Source organism: Melanaphis sacchari, unplaced genomic scaffold (genome assembly GCF_002803265.2).
Source record: "Melanaphis sacchari strain LSU unplaced genomic scaffold, SCAv2.0 Contig7_pilon_pilon, whole genome shotgun sequence".
Lineage (NCBI taxonomy): Eukaryota > Metazoa > Arthropoda > Insecta > Hemiptera > Aphididae > Melanaphis > Melanaphis sacchari.
Window position 1 is genome coordinate 4572353 of NW_020271560.1, and position 17741 is coordinate 4590093.

A 17741-nucleotide genomic window follows, 5' to 3' on the forward strand; every position below is an offset into this window, starting at 1 on the left:
GATGAAACACAGGTACAATAATACAGTAATGACATTACAATAGTTATTGTTTTGGGGTGCTCAATGTGTCAGTAATGCGACAAATCAATAAAGCAACCGCTTCCAATAGCGTATTACTACTTTATGTCCGCCTGATTAGGTACCCACCTTTGAACGATTGTTTTATCTATTTCAAGTGGACGAGAACTTGAATTTCTGATGACGTTTATTAGACTTGGTATAAGTGCCTATATATATAATAGGTGTACGCGCATTTTAGCTAGAATAATGTTATTGTTTAACGTAAGTCGTAAAGGTATGGTGTATAGGTACCTAAATCGTGTACAATATGTTTTAAATTATTTGAATTAAGATCGCTATTATTGGCAAGTCAAAGAAGGTGCAGTGCGCGATTGCGCACAATGTGGCCGCGCCCATCTTTTAGGCGCATTTCGAACGTTATGGATACCATCATAACCTATTTGAGGGAAGAATAGCAGCTGCACAATATTAAACGTGTAACCAATCTATTTTAATTTTCCACTTTTATCGGAAATGCCGATTTACGCAAAAACGTATATCACGCGCTTTTGGGCACGAAATTTTTCATCAATTTGTAAGTACGCGTGCAGTTTATGTCCGAAACAATAGTAGAGTTTTAATATCATCCAGTAGAGCACGAACTCGTAAATAAAATAAAATTACAAAACCGCTTTTCATAACTACCTACGCGATATAAATTATAGTTCAATGTAAACCCATATTATTAAAAAAAATAATAAAAGTTCAGTCTATATCTTTTTACAATACAACTATATGCCTCTACTATTAAAATTGTAGCTTACCATAGCTTATTTAAAAATCTATACGGACAATTTTTTTTTTTTTTTGATGGGAAATGTAACGTTTTACTTCAACTTGAAAACAATTTTCATGCTCAAATTTATACAACAAAAAAATGTATCCTTAAACTCAGATTTTAGATACCTAATTTATTCCCTGTCATTATTACTTATACATATATAGATATATGGATATTTATAGAGTGATGTCAATGGATATTTTCTCTATTCATGTCGTCTACATGTCATTTTTTTCTCCTAGGATTAAATCGACTTATTGTAACTACTATTTAATACGAATAATAAATAATAATAAAAAACTTGAAAACATCGACTAAATAAGTTCGGTTATTTCGTAAACATTTTTTAAAATGATGCTTTATGCTTCATAGTTAATTTTTTATAGTTTACATTGAAATAATGAATAGCAATAATTGGAAACGCATCGTTTTAACATAATTTCATCGAAGGAGATAAGTGCATTTTACACTTATCATGAAACTTTCAGATCAAAGTTTAACATCTATCACAAACATAGTAAAAATAAGGTTTATTTTAACGAAATTTGATCATTATGTTATGATCTATAATAGGTAGTTCGATATTGATATTTTTCGTCTTTTCGGAAATAATACGTTTTGCAATTTTTACTAAAGACCTTCTCATACAGGATCGGTGTTCTTGTGAATGATATACAATATAGCTAAGTGTAGAATAACATTAAATAAATAATCACTAAAATTATACAAAATAAAAACAGAAATCTAAAATAATGTTAAATGTTGACATTCATTACCTAGAAATAGCCAATAGGTACCATAACAATAAGTATATATACAACTATAGGATTTGAAAATACAGTTCTTAACAGTTATAATAATAATAATATACACTTATTATAATGATAAAAAATATACCTGTTAAAAGTAAAAAACGATAATACATTTAATTTTGATAGTACCGCGTATAATCGCAATTGATCAGTAAAACATTACATAAAATGAATAACCTGCAGGTTGACGTTCAGTCGTCATCTTGTATGACTCCTACGAAAAATAATCAATACTAAACCAACCAATAACTAGTATGGGTAAAAAGGAAAATCCAAAATACCAGACAATTATTATATGGAAGGTTCGTTAGTTAATTCGTGTCCCGTTTGTCGTATACAACAGCTGCAGTAGGAGAAACGCATAATTATGCCAAGGGTCGAACTGAGTCAACGTTTCAACCGTGGTGATTTGTTAAAATTATGTCTAATATTCGTTGTCCCAAGAAATCGTTTTGAATAAAATTTGCCTCACTGTACGGTTCGGTCGGCATAACCGGCAATAATCGCTCCATCGGTACCCGCGTCAATTTGCCATCACACTCTACTCCGGCCGTCATATACCCATGAATATCACGAATTCTAATGAGGATTAAGTGATATTTGCAGCTGCACGTACTAAAAACACTTATAATAATAATAATGATGATGATGATATATACCTAAACCTAACACATGTTTGAATACACGTCGCATTATTTTTTGTTTCATGTGCCGTCCTGCTGCTCGCAGTGCGTCGACAGCGTGATACTTCTTATATTGAAATTGAAGTCGTCGGCGAGATGGACAACATCGAATTATATTCAGGTACAGTGTGTATAAGATACATTCCTCCTCTCTGTGTCGTAGGTACCTGTCCAATACTACTGACACCCTGCAGTGAACAATTGTTCACCTACGTCATATTATGCACGCGATATCCCGATTCGACGGATATCCGACGAGAATTGCGCGCGTGGTCCGTATAAGATCCAACGTACTCGTGTCTTGTTTGTTATACACTCGTCTCCGCGTACGATAGCATGGTGTGACATGTATTCAAACAGACGACATAGCAATGGCGTTCCTCCGTGCGCGTATTCAACCTAAACGTCATCACATACCACTTACCCATGTAAAATGTCTATATTATTATTATTATTATTATTGTACACAGACAATCGTGCACGCATTGCTCATAACTGTGCCGCAAGGTCCGGTACAGTAATCTTGAGGGCGTAATACTGACATACTGCCGCAACATGTATATATATTATATGTATTAAATCATTAATACTCAAAAGTAGGTTTTGGCAGTGCAAATATTTCGTATGTCTCTATCCCCCTCCCACTACCAAAAACGTCGAGCGGTTCGAGTGCTCCATTTCGGTTTGTTTTAAAAACGTGACAGACGCACGAAAGGTATGATATCCGACGATATAAAATAACATTGGCGTTCGGATCCGTTCCCTTTATACACGAAGATTTAACGGATACTGCAGGCGTAGAACTCAAATGCTTACCTACTTACTCCGTGTAACCACATCGATATTTAGAAAAAATTAAATCGCCTCAACAAACAATCAAATATTTTGATCTTAAATAAAGTTTATAATACATGATTCGAGGTGATGTGACACTTAAACGCGTCGAGTAAAAGAATGCGTGCTCATTTGTTTTATTTAAAAAAATTTTCGGTTTAAATTTGATAAAGTTGATTCACGTATTGGGGTGCGGAGCACTTACCCTTCTATCACCAACAAGACATCACCTATGGTGTTGTCCATAGCTTACACGCACTACCCACTAATAGCTTTTCCGGATAGTAGAAAAAGAGATTGCCACATTAATGGATTGCTTCAATACAAACATAATTTTTTTTTTTACATGTAAACAGATCACGTTGTTTTTGAACGCTGTGAATCAATATCAACCGAACGTGAGTGTAATTGGTTTCTACGAAATCAATAGAGGATTACTAGGCTCGGTGAGTGGAAGTGGCATTGACCAAAGATCACCACTTCGTATGTTATAAATATTTTATTTTTCAGATATTATCTTTACTTTTGACGTACCTAATAGTTCTCATACAACTGAATTCTTCGTTTACCATACCGAGCACTGTAGAACACAATAACAACAATACTATGATGGCATAACCGGAATGTGGTGCACTTGTTTTAAATAAGAAAAATATTAATAGTTATTTATTTTAATATTTTTATTTATTTTTTTAGAATTTAAATTTCCAGTTTCTTATAATTAATGTACTTATAAAATAATCACATGTAAAATAAATATCGTGAATAAATAATTAAAATAAATTTATAATGGTGATCTTTTTTTATTAATTTACTAGGTATAACATATTTTTCATTGATGAAGGTAAGTGTTCAAAATGTTTTTAATGTGATTTGATGGATCTGATACATTCAAACCTGGAATTAAATAAATACAACTGGTTTTAAGATAACACAACAACTAATTTCAATAACAATTAAATTTGAATAACTAAACTCTTAGCTACCGCTACATAAATACAAGGCTAGATAAAATTATTATAAAATATAACACAAAAGAATATGTATTAAGATATTTTTATCTAAGAGTTTTACTATTAAGAAATTATTCAAGTTAAGAAAAAATACAAATTAAGAGTTTTGATATTTATAAAAAAAAATATTTAAACATATTTTGACAGTTTTGAGCTTAACAGTTGAAAATTCAACAGAATATCAAGCAAAAATGTTTATATTTAAATTTATCCAATTTGAACATCACTATTATAAAATACTGGTGAGATTTAGTTAAAAAGTAATAATGTAAGAAAACATAAATACTTTTAAAATAATGACAATAATAAATTAAAATTGAATTTAAGGAAAACAAGTATTGTCAATTAGAATTATTTATGTAGTTTTATCTTAAACATTAAATAACACCTCAGAAAAATAAAATTAAATGATTATATTATATATTATTTTCAAAACAATTATTAGAAATAATTTTTTTAAGCAAATTGTGACATTTTTTTTACTCAGAATCTAAAATCAGTTTTATTTAATATATATATTTATATATCTTAGTTTGCCTCACTATTTTATAATATATGTGATAAACATTGTATTTAGAAAATTTTTATCTTACGTGCAGCATCACAAAGTTCTTCAAATGAGGTACAAGGTAAGAAATCAACACTTAAAGCATTCATCATCATTTCTGATGATTTGAGCAGCATCTCATCATTATGACGAATAAAGTCAGCTAAGCTTACTGACCAACTTTTACTTTCAGTAACCTCGACGGTCTGTAAGTAACACACAAATATAAGTATCAAGAAAATTATATTAATTAAAAAAAAAAAAGTGATCGTTACCTTGAAATAGCATTCATACATCTTATTGATTAATACAAAGAAAATAAGAGCTGATTTGTAAGCAGTATAATCATGAGGAGTCAAAGGCACAGAGCGTACATTGGGTGCTATAGAAGAATTGGTATGATGAACATGAGCCATCAATATTATTCTATTCAAATGTATTAAACGATTTGTCGACATCCATTTTGAGTATGGAGTCAGCATAATGGCCATTGTAAGATAATATAATGGACCTTCAGTATCATAAAAAGTATCAATCAACTGATCTGCAGACTTTGGTTCTAGGTATGTGTTCAAATTACGTTCCTCTGCAATGGATCGCCTAGTCCTAAGAGTATATACATTCATTTTAAACACAACTTTAATAAAATATAAATTATCAAATTGAACTGATACGTACGTATTAATTACATATAATGCCATTTGCATAAGGTATGGAACTAGGTTCATATTAGACTGAGGTCCACCACCCCCAGTATCTTCATGGAAGCTCTTTGCTTGTGCAAATCTGAATAAAAGTAACTTGAGATCATGCACTGTTTGCATGTAACTTATATCTCTTTGGCCAGTAGCTTCCTGTAAATATGAGTTATGCCTGGCTAAACAATTTGCATATGCTGATTCAGCAACTGAAGGACCCCACATTGGCAATAAGCCATTACACTTGGTGTTTGCATTTTGTAAAGCTGCCGATTCCCATTCATCTCTAACCCTTGCAAGTCTATAAAATACAATTAAAAAATAGAACAATTTAATTTTCTTTATAAAAATAAATTATATTTTAATGTTATTGTTTATTGGTAAGTAGTGACTAAAGACAATAGTTTAAATCTGGTCCCCAATAATATACAATAATTTTCAATAAGTATATATTTGCAGACACATACTAGTTACGTTAGGAATCAATGTAAATAAAGAAAGCACAATCAATCATCTGATGAATCGGACTAATGCTAATAAAACAATTATGGAGTATTAAATAATATACAATATATATATAATGCATATAATTTTAAGGTTAGTTAACTGTTCAATAATTAAAATTAAATAAATTATTTATAAGATATCTTACATACACAACCACTTTGTATTGTTTGTTTTTTTTTATATATATATATATATATATTAAAATATTAAAATTTAAATAATTAATATTAAGTATTTATGTAATTTATAACCTAATATTATATTACTTTTAGTTAACATATATATTTATTTTTAATAAATATGTATAATAATTGTAACATATTTAGAATAAAATTGTAAGATTAATGTTCAACATTCAGACACAATTTGTGGATTACATAGACACATATTTTTTTTTAATTTTACAAAATAAGCAATAAAGATAAAATAGTATTTTTTAAACATTGCTTACCTAACTGCAGACATATGACAGTCAAAATGAACAACATTAAAATGTGTTACAGTACTGTACCCAATGGTTTTGCGAGGTTTCACTTCATGTTCTTCAACAACACACCTTTTGGTAAATGTATAAATACCTAATACTTTAGTTGGTTGGAATTTATATCCTTCTCGACAAATTACACACACTAATCCAGTTTCTTCTCCTAAATCTTCTACTTGTTGCAATAATGAAGTTTCAGCAGTTACTTGACCCTTTTCATTAGTACGCATTCCTAATTGTCCAAGTTGTTTTTGTCGCATTGCCATTGCTAATCGTTTTTTCTCAGCTTTAGTTTGTTCACGAACTTGTTCTATTTTTTCAGCCATTTTTGGATTAGTTTTCAATGCTTCTAATAAATTTTCTGCAAGAGAACCAACATGCTCATCTGATGACACTTGTTCTAAGCAATGTACTGTATGAATACATTCATCAGAAACAGCAGTCTAAAATTATTATAAAATGCAGATTTTATTAAAAATAAAACAATCAAAAATATATTTCAAACTAAAATTTATCCAAGAAAAGAAAAAGATTCTGAGTAATTAGGTTATATTTGCGTTTGATTAAATTTATTGTTTTTGTATTTTATGAAACTATTAGATGTAATTAAAATATGTCTTCAAGGTACCAGCTAGATAATAATTCTAATTAATAAAAGAAGAACAATACATTTTTAGACCACACATTTAGTCCAAAAAAAGTATTAACAGAAAAAGATAACAACAAAATATCATTATAAAACTAATATATAATAAACTTCTTAGCTCAGAATCTAAAATAACACAAATATTTAAAAAATACAATTTAAATATTTTAAAAACAACATAAAATTTTTAATTTTCATAATTTAATAATATACCTGAGTTGGTTCATGGCCATTAGCTAATCCAGTCCAAAACCTTAAAATATATTTTAATGAAGGTTTAGAAATAAATTCTTTCCATTCATCTTTATCATTGTTTTTGTTTAACGTTGATTTTACTCTAGGTGCATGGTGCTACAGGGCAAATTAAGTTATTTTAAGATGTTATTTAAATTTATAAACTACAAATTATACTCACCGATATATATTGAATAACATTATTAATAACCCCAAGGGAAAGTATATAATCTTTTAATGTATTTCCAAGTGAATTATTTTCAATACCGTATGTCAAATCACAAAACAAATTCATCTATATATATATTAACAAAAATAAATAATTTTAATTTATTTCTAAATTTAATGAGTCATTAATCATATTACCATTTGTTCATCTTGAGCAGAATGGACATCATCAAATTTTTCAAAATCAGAAATCACTGAAGCAAAATGATCCATGAGAACAATCATCTTAGCTTTATTATTGTATGTAAGAGCAGCTAAGACGCGAGTTAAATGCTGAACAATTGTATAGCGAGCATTTGATGCACAGTGTAAAAGATATCGAATATGGTCATCAGGGCCAAATGTCTCTGATAGTCTAGCAAATGCCTCTGGGCCTTTGGAAGTAGCTTTTGATAGTATTGTTTCCAAAATCTATTTATTGAATTAATAAATTATTTTAAATAATTTAAAAAGTATAATAGCATACATAAATCTAAATATATTTACATTTAAATTTTACTTACGTCAAGAGTTTGTTCAGTTAGTGATGTATTTGACAAGCCATCAGCTTCATTACTTAAACATAACTCAAGTGTATTAAGAAGAATTGGTATGGATCCTAGCATAGGTTCGGTTAATATTTCTTGATTATGTTTTACTTTAACACAAAGTCCAAGTAATTTAAGAAGTACTTGGAGGAGTGGACGTGACCTTGTCAGATCTTTAATTGTAGATAGACGATACATTAGAACTCCCAAACCACGACACTCTGCCATTACATTAGCCATTTTATAAACTTCTTCGTTATTGACTTCTTGATCAGATTTGGCATCCAATGTTTCAATGAATTCCTCAGTAGCATCTCCCAATAATCCTCTCATGCGATAAACAATATGCATGGCAGCTTCATTATCTCCACCTTCTGGTAACCAAATCTTTTTGTACACCTAGTTATAAACAATTTATAAATAAGTCAGTTATAATATAATAATTTCATTCTATAATCCATTATAAACACAATGTTTTACCTCTTTAACGGGCAGATCCAAACTGATTATTTTATTGTTAACCAAAAGTTCCATGCCATTATCATCTTCCAGAAGAGCAACCAGTTCACAATCTTGACAAATTTTATTTTTAACATCTCTCATTAGAGGTCCAAGACCAGATTCGTTACAACTATATGGATTACCTAACATACGGCCCTGTAAAACAATAATTAACTTGATTTTTTTTCAATAAAAATAAAAATATTTTTTTTATTAATTTAATTTATTGAATATTTAACAACAAATTATTATAAAAGTAATTATGAACTAGCTATAATATACTTGCATTACAAGACAAGGACATAGTTATAAATTTCATAAAGGGGAGGGGGGCAATAATCAAGACATGTTTAGTGTAGAACATTCCCGTTTATTCCTTTCTTAATTTAATAAACTTGTCAGCTAAAAACAGAGAGAGGTAATAATCATCTTCCTGGCTACACCTTTGTTACAGGATTAAAAACAAGAACCAACAAGGCTTAGTTCAATTATATTTTTATGAAACAATTGTAAATGTATACATAGTTAAACCATAAATGTTATTATAACTTACTTGCAAAAAGTCTTCTTGTTGAGGATCTTTATCTAGATTCATATAAAATTCTCCAACATCATTTTCTTCTGGATAAATGATCGAACACAATCTTTCAAATACAAAAACTGGAGTACGAACATCCTGTATATCACATTTTTCTACAGTTTCTACACATATTGCCATAAATGCTTTAGATTCTGCTTCTGTTCCACACGTCATTTCTTCAAGAAGATCCAGAAGTTGAGATTGTGTTTCATCAATTAGGCGTGTTCTTTGAACGACTAAACGGCGGAGAGAAAGATAGCCATTTAAAATAGCGCCTACAAGTCTTCCTTTGTACTGTTGTTTTATGCTCTCAACTTCCAAAAACGATGCCAACAATCCAGTTAAACTTTTTAAGACAAATCCTTGAGCTAAATCTGAAGTTAATGTAGTTTCTTCTAAATGATGCAAATGTTTTATTTCTTTTGTAATTATGTCTGATATCATAATAAGTACTCCACGTAACGCCAAATATTGTTTCCAAGGAGTTTGCTGAATAAGGTTTTGATATAAACCTAAAAATTCAGCACAGTTTTCTCCAGCATTTCCTAATTCTGTTAAAAACCCTGTCAGAAGATCTAAAATCTACAAACATTTCAGATATTAATTTAGAGTTAAAATAACTAAAAGTTTAATAAGAAAATTTACCTCTTTCTTCCTTTCTGGTACTTGAGCAATACCTTCAAATATAGCACAGGCAACTTGTCTTAATAAACGTGTACTCGAACAGAATAAGAAATGCTTTAGCCAAGAAGACTCTGTTAGGTGGAATGGCTTTGCAATATCTCTTAAAGAATATAATCTCCATTTTTTAAAATATTTAGAAGCTAAATAATATTGTCTGATTTCATTCTAAAAATATAAGGAAATACATAAAATTAAAAAAATATATATATATATTTATCTGAAATACTGAAATTTATAATTAACTAAATTTCTACTGGTAACTTAATTTTTCATTAACTTAAAAATAAATTAAATTACTACCTCTGTTTAAATAAAAATATTAATGAAATCTGTCTAAGAATTTAGATATTTACTTATTCATTTTTGTTTTCAAAATAATTGTCCATCCCTTTGTTTTATAAAAAAAAAAAAAACAATATTTTAAAATCTTACCTTTGATTTTGGCTTATTTTTAACAGGAGTATCTGATGGTATTTTCTTTTGAAGTCGTTTACGCCATGCATTAAACATATGCTCAGGACTTTGTTTAGCCCATTTTCTAAAATCGACCATTAAATTATCGGACATTTGAACAGTTGACAAGGTATCTGTAGATTTATCCTAGATAAACAACAAATAAAATCAATAAAATTTTGTACAACATGGTTATGTTAAAATATCCATATAGATAAGTGTTCAAGTATTTTATAATTAATATTTCTATGTGCTCTGATACTCTATATACTATAATATAATCTTATACATTTCAACACGTAATTGAAGGGAAATTATAAAAATAAAACCAGGAATGGCTAGCAGAAAGGCATCTTATGTCATAAACTTTGAAAACACAACACGCACATTACTTGATTGTAAGGACTTAGACCAAAGAATGAAGAAAGACTGTGATTAACTCTTATTCAGACATGGCATTTCAAAGTTAGAGAGCACCTTTACACCTTTAAGTACTGGAATTAATATTTTTGGACTTGGATAATTTTTAATAAAATAATTATATTGAACTTGATGAACCTAACCTTGTTAAATGTTTTTCGTTTATAATTAATTTAACTTTCAATGTTCAAGAGATCTTTAAAAAAATAAAAATAATGATAAAATTTACCTTGTTTGCTTTAGATGATGAAGCTGGTGGTTTAATAATATTACGCATCATTTTTAAACATGGTAGTGTTATATAGGTAACAATTGCTGAAGACTGGAATTCTTTACATGTCATAAAAAATAGCTGCATTACACATTTAGCTTTTTGTTCCCAACATGAATCTTCTTTATACAACATTGTTGCCAATAAAGATATCTCAGGTCTTACAGCAAACGCTAGATCAGCATTTGCAATTGGTCCTCGAATTGTTAGTGATATCCTTTGACTCAATAATCCACATAAATCTTCAGTAGCTTTTTGATTATCTTGTATTAAAATACAAAGAAGATTTCTTACTTCTTCTTGAGTCTAAAATTAAATTTAAATACAAAATTAAACATTTTTTAAATTAATAAGTTTTAAGTATTACTTGAACTGATCCTCTTCTGATATTATTTTCTACTAATTCTTGAATAAGTCCTTGTTGCAAAAGTATTTTACGCAATGTCATGTTTGTAGCAAGAGCACGTAACATAACAAAACAATGTTCTAGAGCTGCTGTTATACACCCATAACAACTTGTATTTGGTAATGAATATACTGGTGATGTATTTTGAGAAATAGATATTGCTGAGTCAGAAACTGAAAGAGAACTAATACTGCCATTAAAACGAATTGTAGATTTAACTTGTCCCAATTGTTTTTGATCATATGCTATTAACTCTTTACGGCTTGCCAAAACTTTCTGAAATAATTTATAAACATTTAAATATTATATACATTTTTAGGAGACTATCATAACAGATATTATTCAATAAAATATTGGCAGTTAATAAGATTTTCAGAATAAAACATAATAATTACTTGAACAATACGACTGAGATCTTCAAAAGTATTACGGCATTCAGAACCATACTTTTGTGCCAGCAATTGAATAGATCTATTTACTTGATGTACAGGTCCAGAAGAAATGTTATTGTTCATAGCCCCATTAACAACAGCAGCAAAACCTGATACAGGAACAACATTTGGACTTTGGCTCTCTTCTACATTTGTATTATTTGATTTTTCCAAACGATTTTCCATAACTTTTACTAACATATTCTAAAAAATAATAATAAATAGCCAATAGGCATTTTGATTATCAGTAATATGTTTTCTAACACATTTTAATTGATCATGTAAATATTTTTGTTTACCTCTAATACAGGTTTTGAGGATACAAGTTGTTTGTATAATCTATCAGCTTTTTCCAAATTAGTATTGATGGAATTTATTGTTTTATTCCTATCATGATCATCTTCAATAGGATCAACAGCACAACAAGGCTTGGCAGTTAAAACATAATCGAATTTAGCATATTTACAAAAACCACAAGAATGACAGAGGAAAGGATCTTTTTCATCATAATTTATTGCACTAAAAAAAAAAAATAAAAATTATAGTTACCAGTGTATTGAATTATAGATATTGCAATAAACTTACCGGCATTTATGACATTGAAAAACATTCTCGCCACAGTTAGAACAAACACCAGGATTTGCAGGTACTGTTGCACTACATCTAGGACACTGTAAAGTCTCTGAAGAAGCATGCAAGTTTTCATAAAAACTAGAATATTCAATTAATAAATTCCACGCAACTATTGGCACAGCAAATTCGACTTTCACTTCAGTTTGTCCAGATGTTAATGTGATTTCTTTAGCTTTATGCCACATAGCTGGTTTGTTTTTAAGTTCTACCACTGCTTGTACATAACGATTATTATAAAATATATTCATTGTACGTACCATTTTGGTACGTTTTAAGTCAGTTATTCGTAATACTATTTTATTAATAGTGTGACTTCCCATGAGCTTAACAATTTGAGTAGTAGTAGTGAATTTTGAATCTACTTTTATGGAAGTCAACTTGATATTGGTGAAGGGTATTTCAGGATTATTACAAACCATGCAAGGTTCACTTTCTAAATAAAATCCTTCTAAATCAACATATTGTGATATTTGGGTATATAAATTAGCATTAGGGTGGCATGCTAGCTTATAGTTTTGTGTTCTTAATAATTCAATTGCCTGTTCAACATATTTAGTTGATGTAGCTGCCTTTTGATTGTACTTAAAACTGAAATAACCTAATAAATCTACAAATTGAGATGCTTTCCTTCCATAAGTAGGCAACTGTGGCCAGAGGGCCCATAACAACTCAAGTAATTTTTCTTGATCATCATGTTCTGAATTTCTATAAATTGACAACACTAATGCATGAGCTTGCCAACGAATATGTGTAGAATTTGTTTCAAGTAAGAATGTTTTGACAAATCGTGTTAAAATATCTTTATTTAGCCGTTTATTCATTTCTTTAACTAGTATCATGCATTGAGCTTCTTCAAGCATAGCATTCTCAATATCTTCAGCTACTTTAGACACTTTAGATTTAGATTCTTTCGCAGAAGGAGTTCCTGACTGATGTTTAGCTCCACAAATAGCATACTGAAGCAAATGCAAAATTGTAGATGATACACCCTCATCTAAAAAGCAAGCTGCGCGCATTAAATATAATAAAACTGTGTTATCTTTGCGACAATATAATTGCCAGTTCAGCATACGACTTGATGCAATATCTACACAAACTTTTACATCTTCTACTAATTCAACTAGTTTGTCATATGTCAAGTTCAGAGATAGCGGTGTATTCTGATCACCAATGTCGCATGTGCTTTGGAAATTCTAAAAATAAATATGCATATTTTGGAACAATAATACAAAATAGTCATAAATTTAAATAAGTTTAAAAATAGTATACCTTCATACTAGTCGATAAAGCATGCATATCTCTAATCTGTCGATATTTATCTTTATTTCCACAAACAAATAACAGTAGCTTTCTCACTTGACGTTTGATAAATGGATTAATTGTTTTTAAGCTCATAAATTCACATAGTACAGTCAACCATTCCTAATTCATAAAATGAAATAAATAACATTAAATCTAAAATAATTATAGATATTGTAATGTCTTAATTATAATTAAAGTAATACATACTGGTTCAAATGACAATTGTGACCAACTTTTCTGTATTTGATATGGTAAACGTAACAGCATTTCTGTCAAAATTACAGGGTAATTATGAAAAATATCTTTAGTTTGACTAACCGAGTAGGGCTTCAAAAAAAATGGACTCATATCTGGAACACGTGATGGACCACTTGGTTCCAACAAAACACTAACCACATTGGCACTATTGTCATCATTATCATTAAAACTATAATAATATAATTTATTAAAGAAAATATAATATTTATCAAAAATAATTTATTAAATACTATTTAGTGCTTAATTACCTAGCCCAATATTCCTGTAAAGCTTTTAATGCTTTTAAACAACATGTTATAAATTGTGCATGTTTTAACATGGACGCAGCTGTTTGAGATATATATGTTGTATGATCAGATGATGATTTAGAACTAGATTTAGGCCTAGCTAATAAAACACCTAAAATATACAAGAAATAATTAAAATTATTTTCAAAAAATTAAAAATTAATTTAAGACTTACCAATAAAACGCATAATAATTATAACTATTTCTCGTTGTGAATTTCTTATATGTAAATTAGAATCATCTAACATTTCTCGACGAATATATGTTATAAACATTTGCATGAGTTCAGTGAAATATTCTTTATCTCCTTCATTATTCAAGTCCATATCTGCCACAATTGAAGAAACAACCTTAAAAATAATTAATATTAATACATAAAATTGATTATAAGCTAAATAAACTTGCATTTAATTCTAAAAAATAAATACGCCTAATTAGGAAACATTGGCACCTGTCTTTTATTCTAACTACCACATAAGGAAAAATAATGTTAACATTACTTCAGAACCATTGCTCCGAGTAAACCCTTTTTTTTTTAAATCTATAGGAGGCAACATTTATTTATGTACAATACAAACTATTAACATTAATTGACTAAATAACAATAAGATTAATTGAAATATTAGTCTATCAATAATTATGCTGTTTAATATCAATTTCTATTCTGTATAAACATAAACAATTTGCCAACACACAAAACCATATTTTTTAAATAAATACATTTCTAAATAGTTTCTAATAGTGATTAAAATAACTTAAATTACTATAATTATATTTTCACTTTTAATACATGATATAACCTAAACAGAATAGTTTATTTTCATTTTAAAATTTATTAAAAATACAATATAAACTTTTCTAAGAATTGAATATGCTTATTTAATTTATTTGCTTCTATTTTATCAATATTACTATTAAAAATTAATATCATCTACTACTATATATTACTTGGAAAAATGGTATAGCTCTTGTGCCTCCAATGTTATGAAGATTTGGTATGTGGTTAATAAATTTTTCCAACAATGATAACCTTAAAGTGTGTAAATGATTATTTATTTCTAAATCTTGGTCAAAAATTATTTCTTCGTCAATTTCGCCTTGTTCATTTTGACTCTATAAACATTAAATACATACAATTAAACATTATTTAAATTATTATAATTCAGATTTTCTAATAATTTAAAATTTGATAATTTATATCAATAATAGGGCATCCAATACTTACATTTTCTGTGGGTGATGTTCTTAAATTGTTACTTCCTGGAACAGCATTTGTATCTTCATCATCAGAACCAGCTGCTGATGCAGTAGTATCACTCAAATGACCTTGTTGCATAGACTGTGTTTCAGAACTCTGACCATTATCATTATTTTGAGAAGAATTTTCTTGAATGTTCTAGAAAAATATTTTATTTTAATAAATATTTTAGAATTATAATTTTAATTTTTGTTTACCTGTAAAGTAGCAGGTGCATTTAATCCTTGTAATTCTACAAAACCTTGTTGTAAACCTTGCCTAATATTTTGTAGTTCTGAATTATTGTCTATTCCGTCATTATCCTACAGAAATAAATAATATAAGTAAGTTATATGATGCTGATTACTTATATTTCATATTATTACTTGTAGACTAAGTGCAATAGCTAATTCTACCATTGCATCATCATCTGCATCAGGTGGAATAATGAGACCAGGAAATTGAACATTACCAATTAAAACTTCCATATTTTGACGATCATGTTCTTGAGGTTCAACTATTACAATTTTTTTAAGTTAAATGTTTTGGTTATGTTAAAATTAAAAAATCTAAAACATGAATATTATCATTTATTATTAATAAATAAATATTACCTCTTGGATCTAATAACATAATTGGTTCATCCACTTCATATTGCATATTTTCTTCAGGAGATTCTTGAAGAACTCGTTCTTCATTTTCAGGCCCTTTGTTAGATATTTCTTTTACTAAATAAAAAAAAAATATATATATATATATATATACAAAAAATTACAAAAATTGAGTTGATTACCTTCCAATGACTCCTTGTAAGAATGATCTCCACGAACCAAATTATGATTATTCTTTACAAAAACTTGATGTTTTAAGGCTCTTGAAAGCGCCAATTTAGCAGTATAACTGACGGCTACATCTTCACATAGTAAGAAATCTAAGTAGTACTTAGATATAATATTAATTTGAGAATGTTGAAAACCAGAGCATTCAAAAAATAATAAAGAATGCAGAATTTCAATAAGTGCATAAACAACAGCTTCAGTATGTTTCAAACCTATATAAATTGAAATAAATAAATTAGCTATAATTTTTGGAGGATATCATTAATTAATAATTACATACCAGGTACATATATTGTGCAATAGGATGGATTTTTAGGTCTATTATAGTATAGTATCCAAAATACAGAAATGAGCTTCTGAATAAGAGTTTGACACCACTGTAATGACTGTTCATTGTTAAAATCCAACTCTGAAAATAAATAAATAATTAGTCCTGTAATTTAAATTCTTGATGAGGTATTGAACAGATATAATTATACTATGCAGTTCTTTAATTTTTAATCCTACAAAAACACCTTTTTATTCAATAATGTTAAACTTTATTTGTATTTGTAAATACCTTCATGATGAGTATATTCAAAGTTGGATAAATGTTGTGGTCTGCACACTGCAATACCTCGAGTAATTAAAACAAGTCTATAATAAGCTTCTGCATCCATATTTTTAGGATCATCACGTTCAAAATTATGTAAAGTTTGTAATATATAATTTAACATAGATTGATCCTATTAACAATTATTATTTTATTATTATTATTATTATAATGATTATTTTTAATAAATTATGTTTTTACTTTAAATGTGTGGTACTCTGGTTGTAAGACAGCTATTAATGATTTAGAATGGAGTTGGATACATGCTTGTGTACTATGATTGAGTAATTGTAATGCTATGTTTACTGCTTTAGTTTTGTTAGTTGAATAGTGTTCGTTTTCTTCATTCAATGAGCAATTCGATACAATAAAGCTATTTTCTAATATTGTTAACAATCCTATGACAAACCTAAAAACATTATTACAGTATAATATTTATAAATAATTATTTGTTACAATTACTATGATTGCAAACAAATTTTATTATAGCTACATTTTCAAAACCGTCAATTAAATACTTTCAAAAAATCAAAACTGAATAATAATAAAATAAAGTAAATAATAAAATATTTTACTTGTCTAAATGACTGACAGAAAATCCAGTTAAAGGTAACTCTTTTTCTTGAGGACTAAATTGATTTGAAGTAACTACAGTACTAGTTGATGTTGAACCATAAATTGTACCATTGCTAATCTCGTCAACTTCATCAGGCCATCCAAATGATTCTTTAGTTTTTCCATATCTTTATAAAAATAAATTACTAGTTATATGTAATCAAAAGAAAACAGAAAT

At 28.4% G+C, this 17741-nt stretch overlaps 1 protein-coding gene and 1 long non-coding RNA gene across 2 annotated transcripts in view; one reads left to right on the forward strand and one right to left on the reverse strand.

The window, feature by feature from the left end:
- Positions 1 to 493: 493 nt before the first annotated feature.
- Positions 494 to 3543, forward strand: LOC112601877. The gene is made up of 3 exons (XR_003115065.1): positions 494 to 595; positions 2383 to 2457; positions 3527 to 3543. It is a non-coding gene; the product is annotated as an uncharacterized LOC112601877 (long non-coding RNA).
- A 419-nt stretch (positions 3544 to 3962) lies between these two features.
- The window catches only part of LOC112601601 (E3 ubiquitin-protein ligase UBR4), a 29610-nt gene continuing 15831 nt past the window's right edge, over positions 3963 to 17741 (reverse strand). Inside the window, exons 41-72 of the mRNA XM_025349306.1 lie at positions 17524 to 17691; positions 17150 to 17357; positions 16916 to 17081; positions 16637 to 16765; positions 16311 to 16568; positions 16132 to 16245; positions 15904 to 16034; positions 15736 to 15840; positions 15506 to 15676; positions 15229 to 15393; positions 14456 to 14630; positions 14242 to 14392; positions 13943 to 14162; positions 13703 to 13855; positions 12386 to 13626; positions 12100 to 12319; positions 11765 to 12004; positions 11331 to 11645; positions 10922 to 11269; positions 10252 to 10419; positions 9781 to 9984; positions 9109 to 9717; positions 8535 to 8711; positions 8031 to 8453; positions 7666 to 7938; positions 7481 to 7594; positions 7279 to 7416; positions 6387 to 6862; positions 5409 to 5729; positions 5006 to 5336; positions 4777 to 4936; positions 3963 to 4067 (exon numbers count right to left, since the gene is read on the reverse strand). Of these exons, the coding sequence (XP_025205091.1) occupies positions 4003 to 4067; positions 4777 to 4936; positions 5006 to 5336; positions 5409 to 5729; positions 6387 to 6862; positions 7279 to 7416; positions 7481 to 7594; positions 7666 to 7938; positions 8031 to 8453; positions 8535 to 8711; positions 9109 to 9717; positions 9781 to 9984; positions 10252 to 10419; positions 10922 to 11269; positions 11331 to 11645; positions 11765 to 12004; positions 12100 to 12319; positions 12386 to 13626; positions 13703 to 13855; positions 13943 to 14162; positions 14242 to 14392; positions 14456 to 14630; positions 15229 to 15393; positions 15506 to 15676; positions 15736 to 15840; positions 15904 to 16034; positions 16132 to 16245; positions 16311 to 16568; positions 16637 to 16765; positions 16916 to 17081; positions 17150 to 17357; positions 17524 to 17691 (8137 nt within the window). The 3' untranslated portion in view covers positions 3963 to 4002. The remainder of the gene's footprint in view (positions 4068 to 4776; positions 4937 to 5005; positions 5337 to 5408; positions 5730 to 6386; positions 6863 to 7278; positions 7417 to 7480; positions 7595 to 7665; positions 7939 to 8030; positions 8454 to 8534; positions 8712 to 9108; positions 9718 to 9780; positions 9985 to 10251; positions 10420 to 10921; positions 11270 to 11330; positions 11646 to 11764; positions 12005 to 12099; positions 12320 to 12385; positions 13627 to 13702; positions 13856 to 13942; positions 14163 to 14241; positions 14393 to 14455; positions 14631 to 15228; positions 15394 to 15505; positions 15677 to 15735; positions 15841 to 15903; positions 16035 to 16131; positions 16246 to 16310; positions 16569 to 16636; positions 16766 to 16915; positions 17082 to 17149; positions 17358 to 17523; positions 17692 to 17741) is intronic.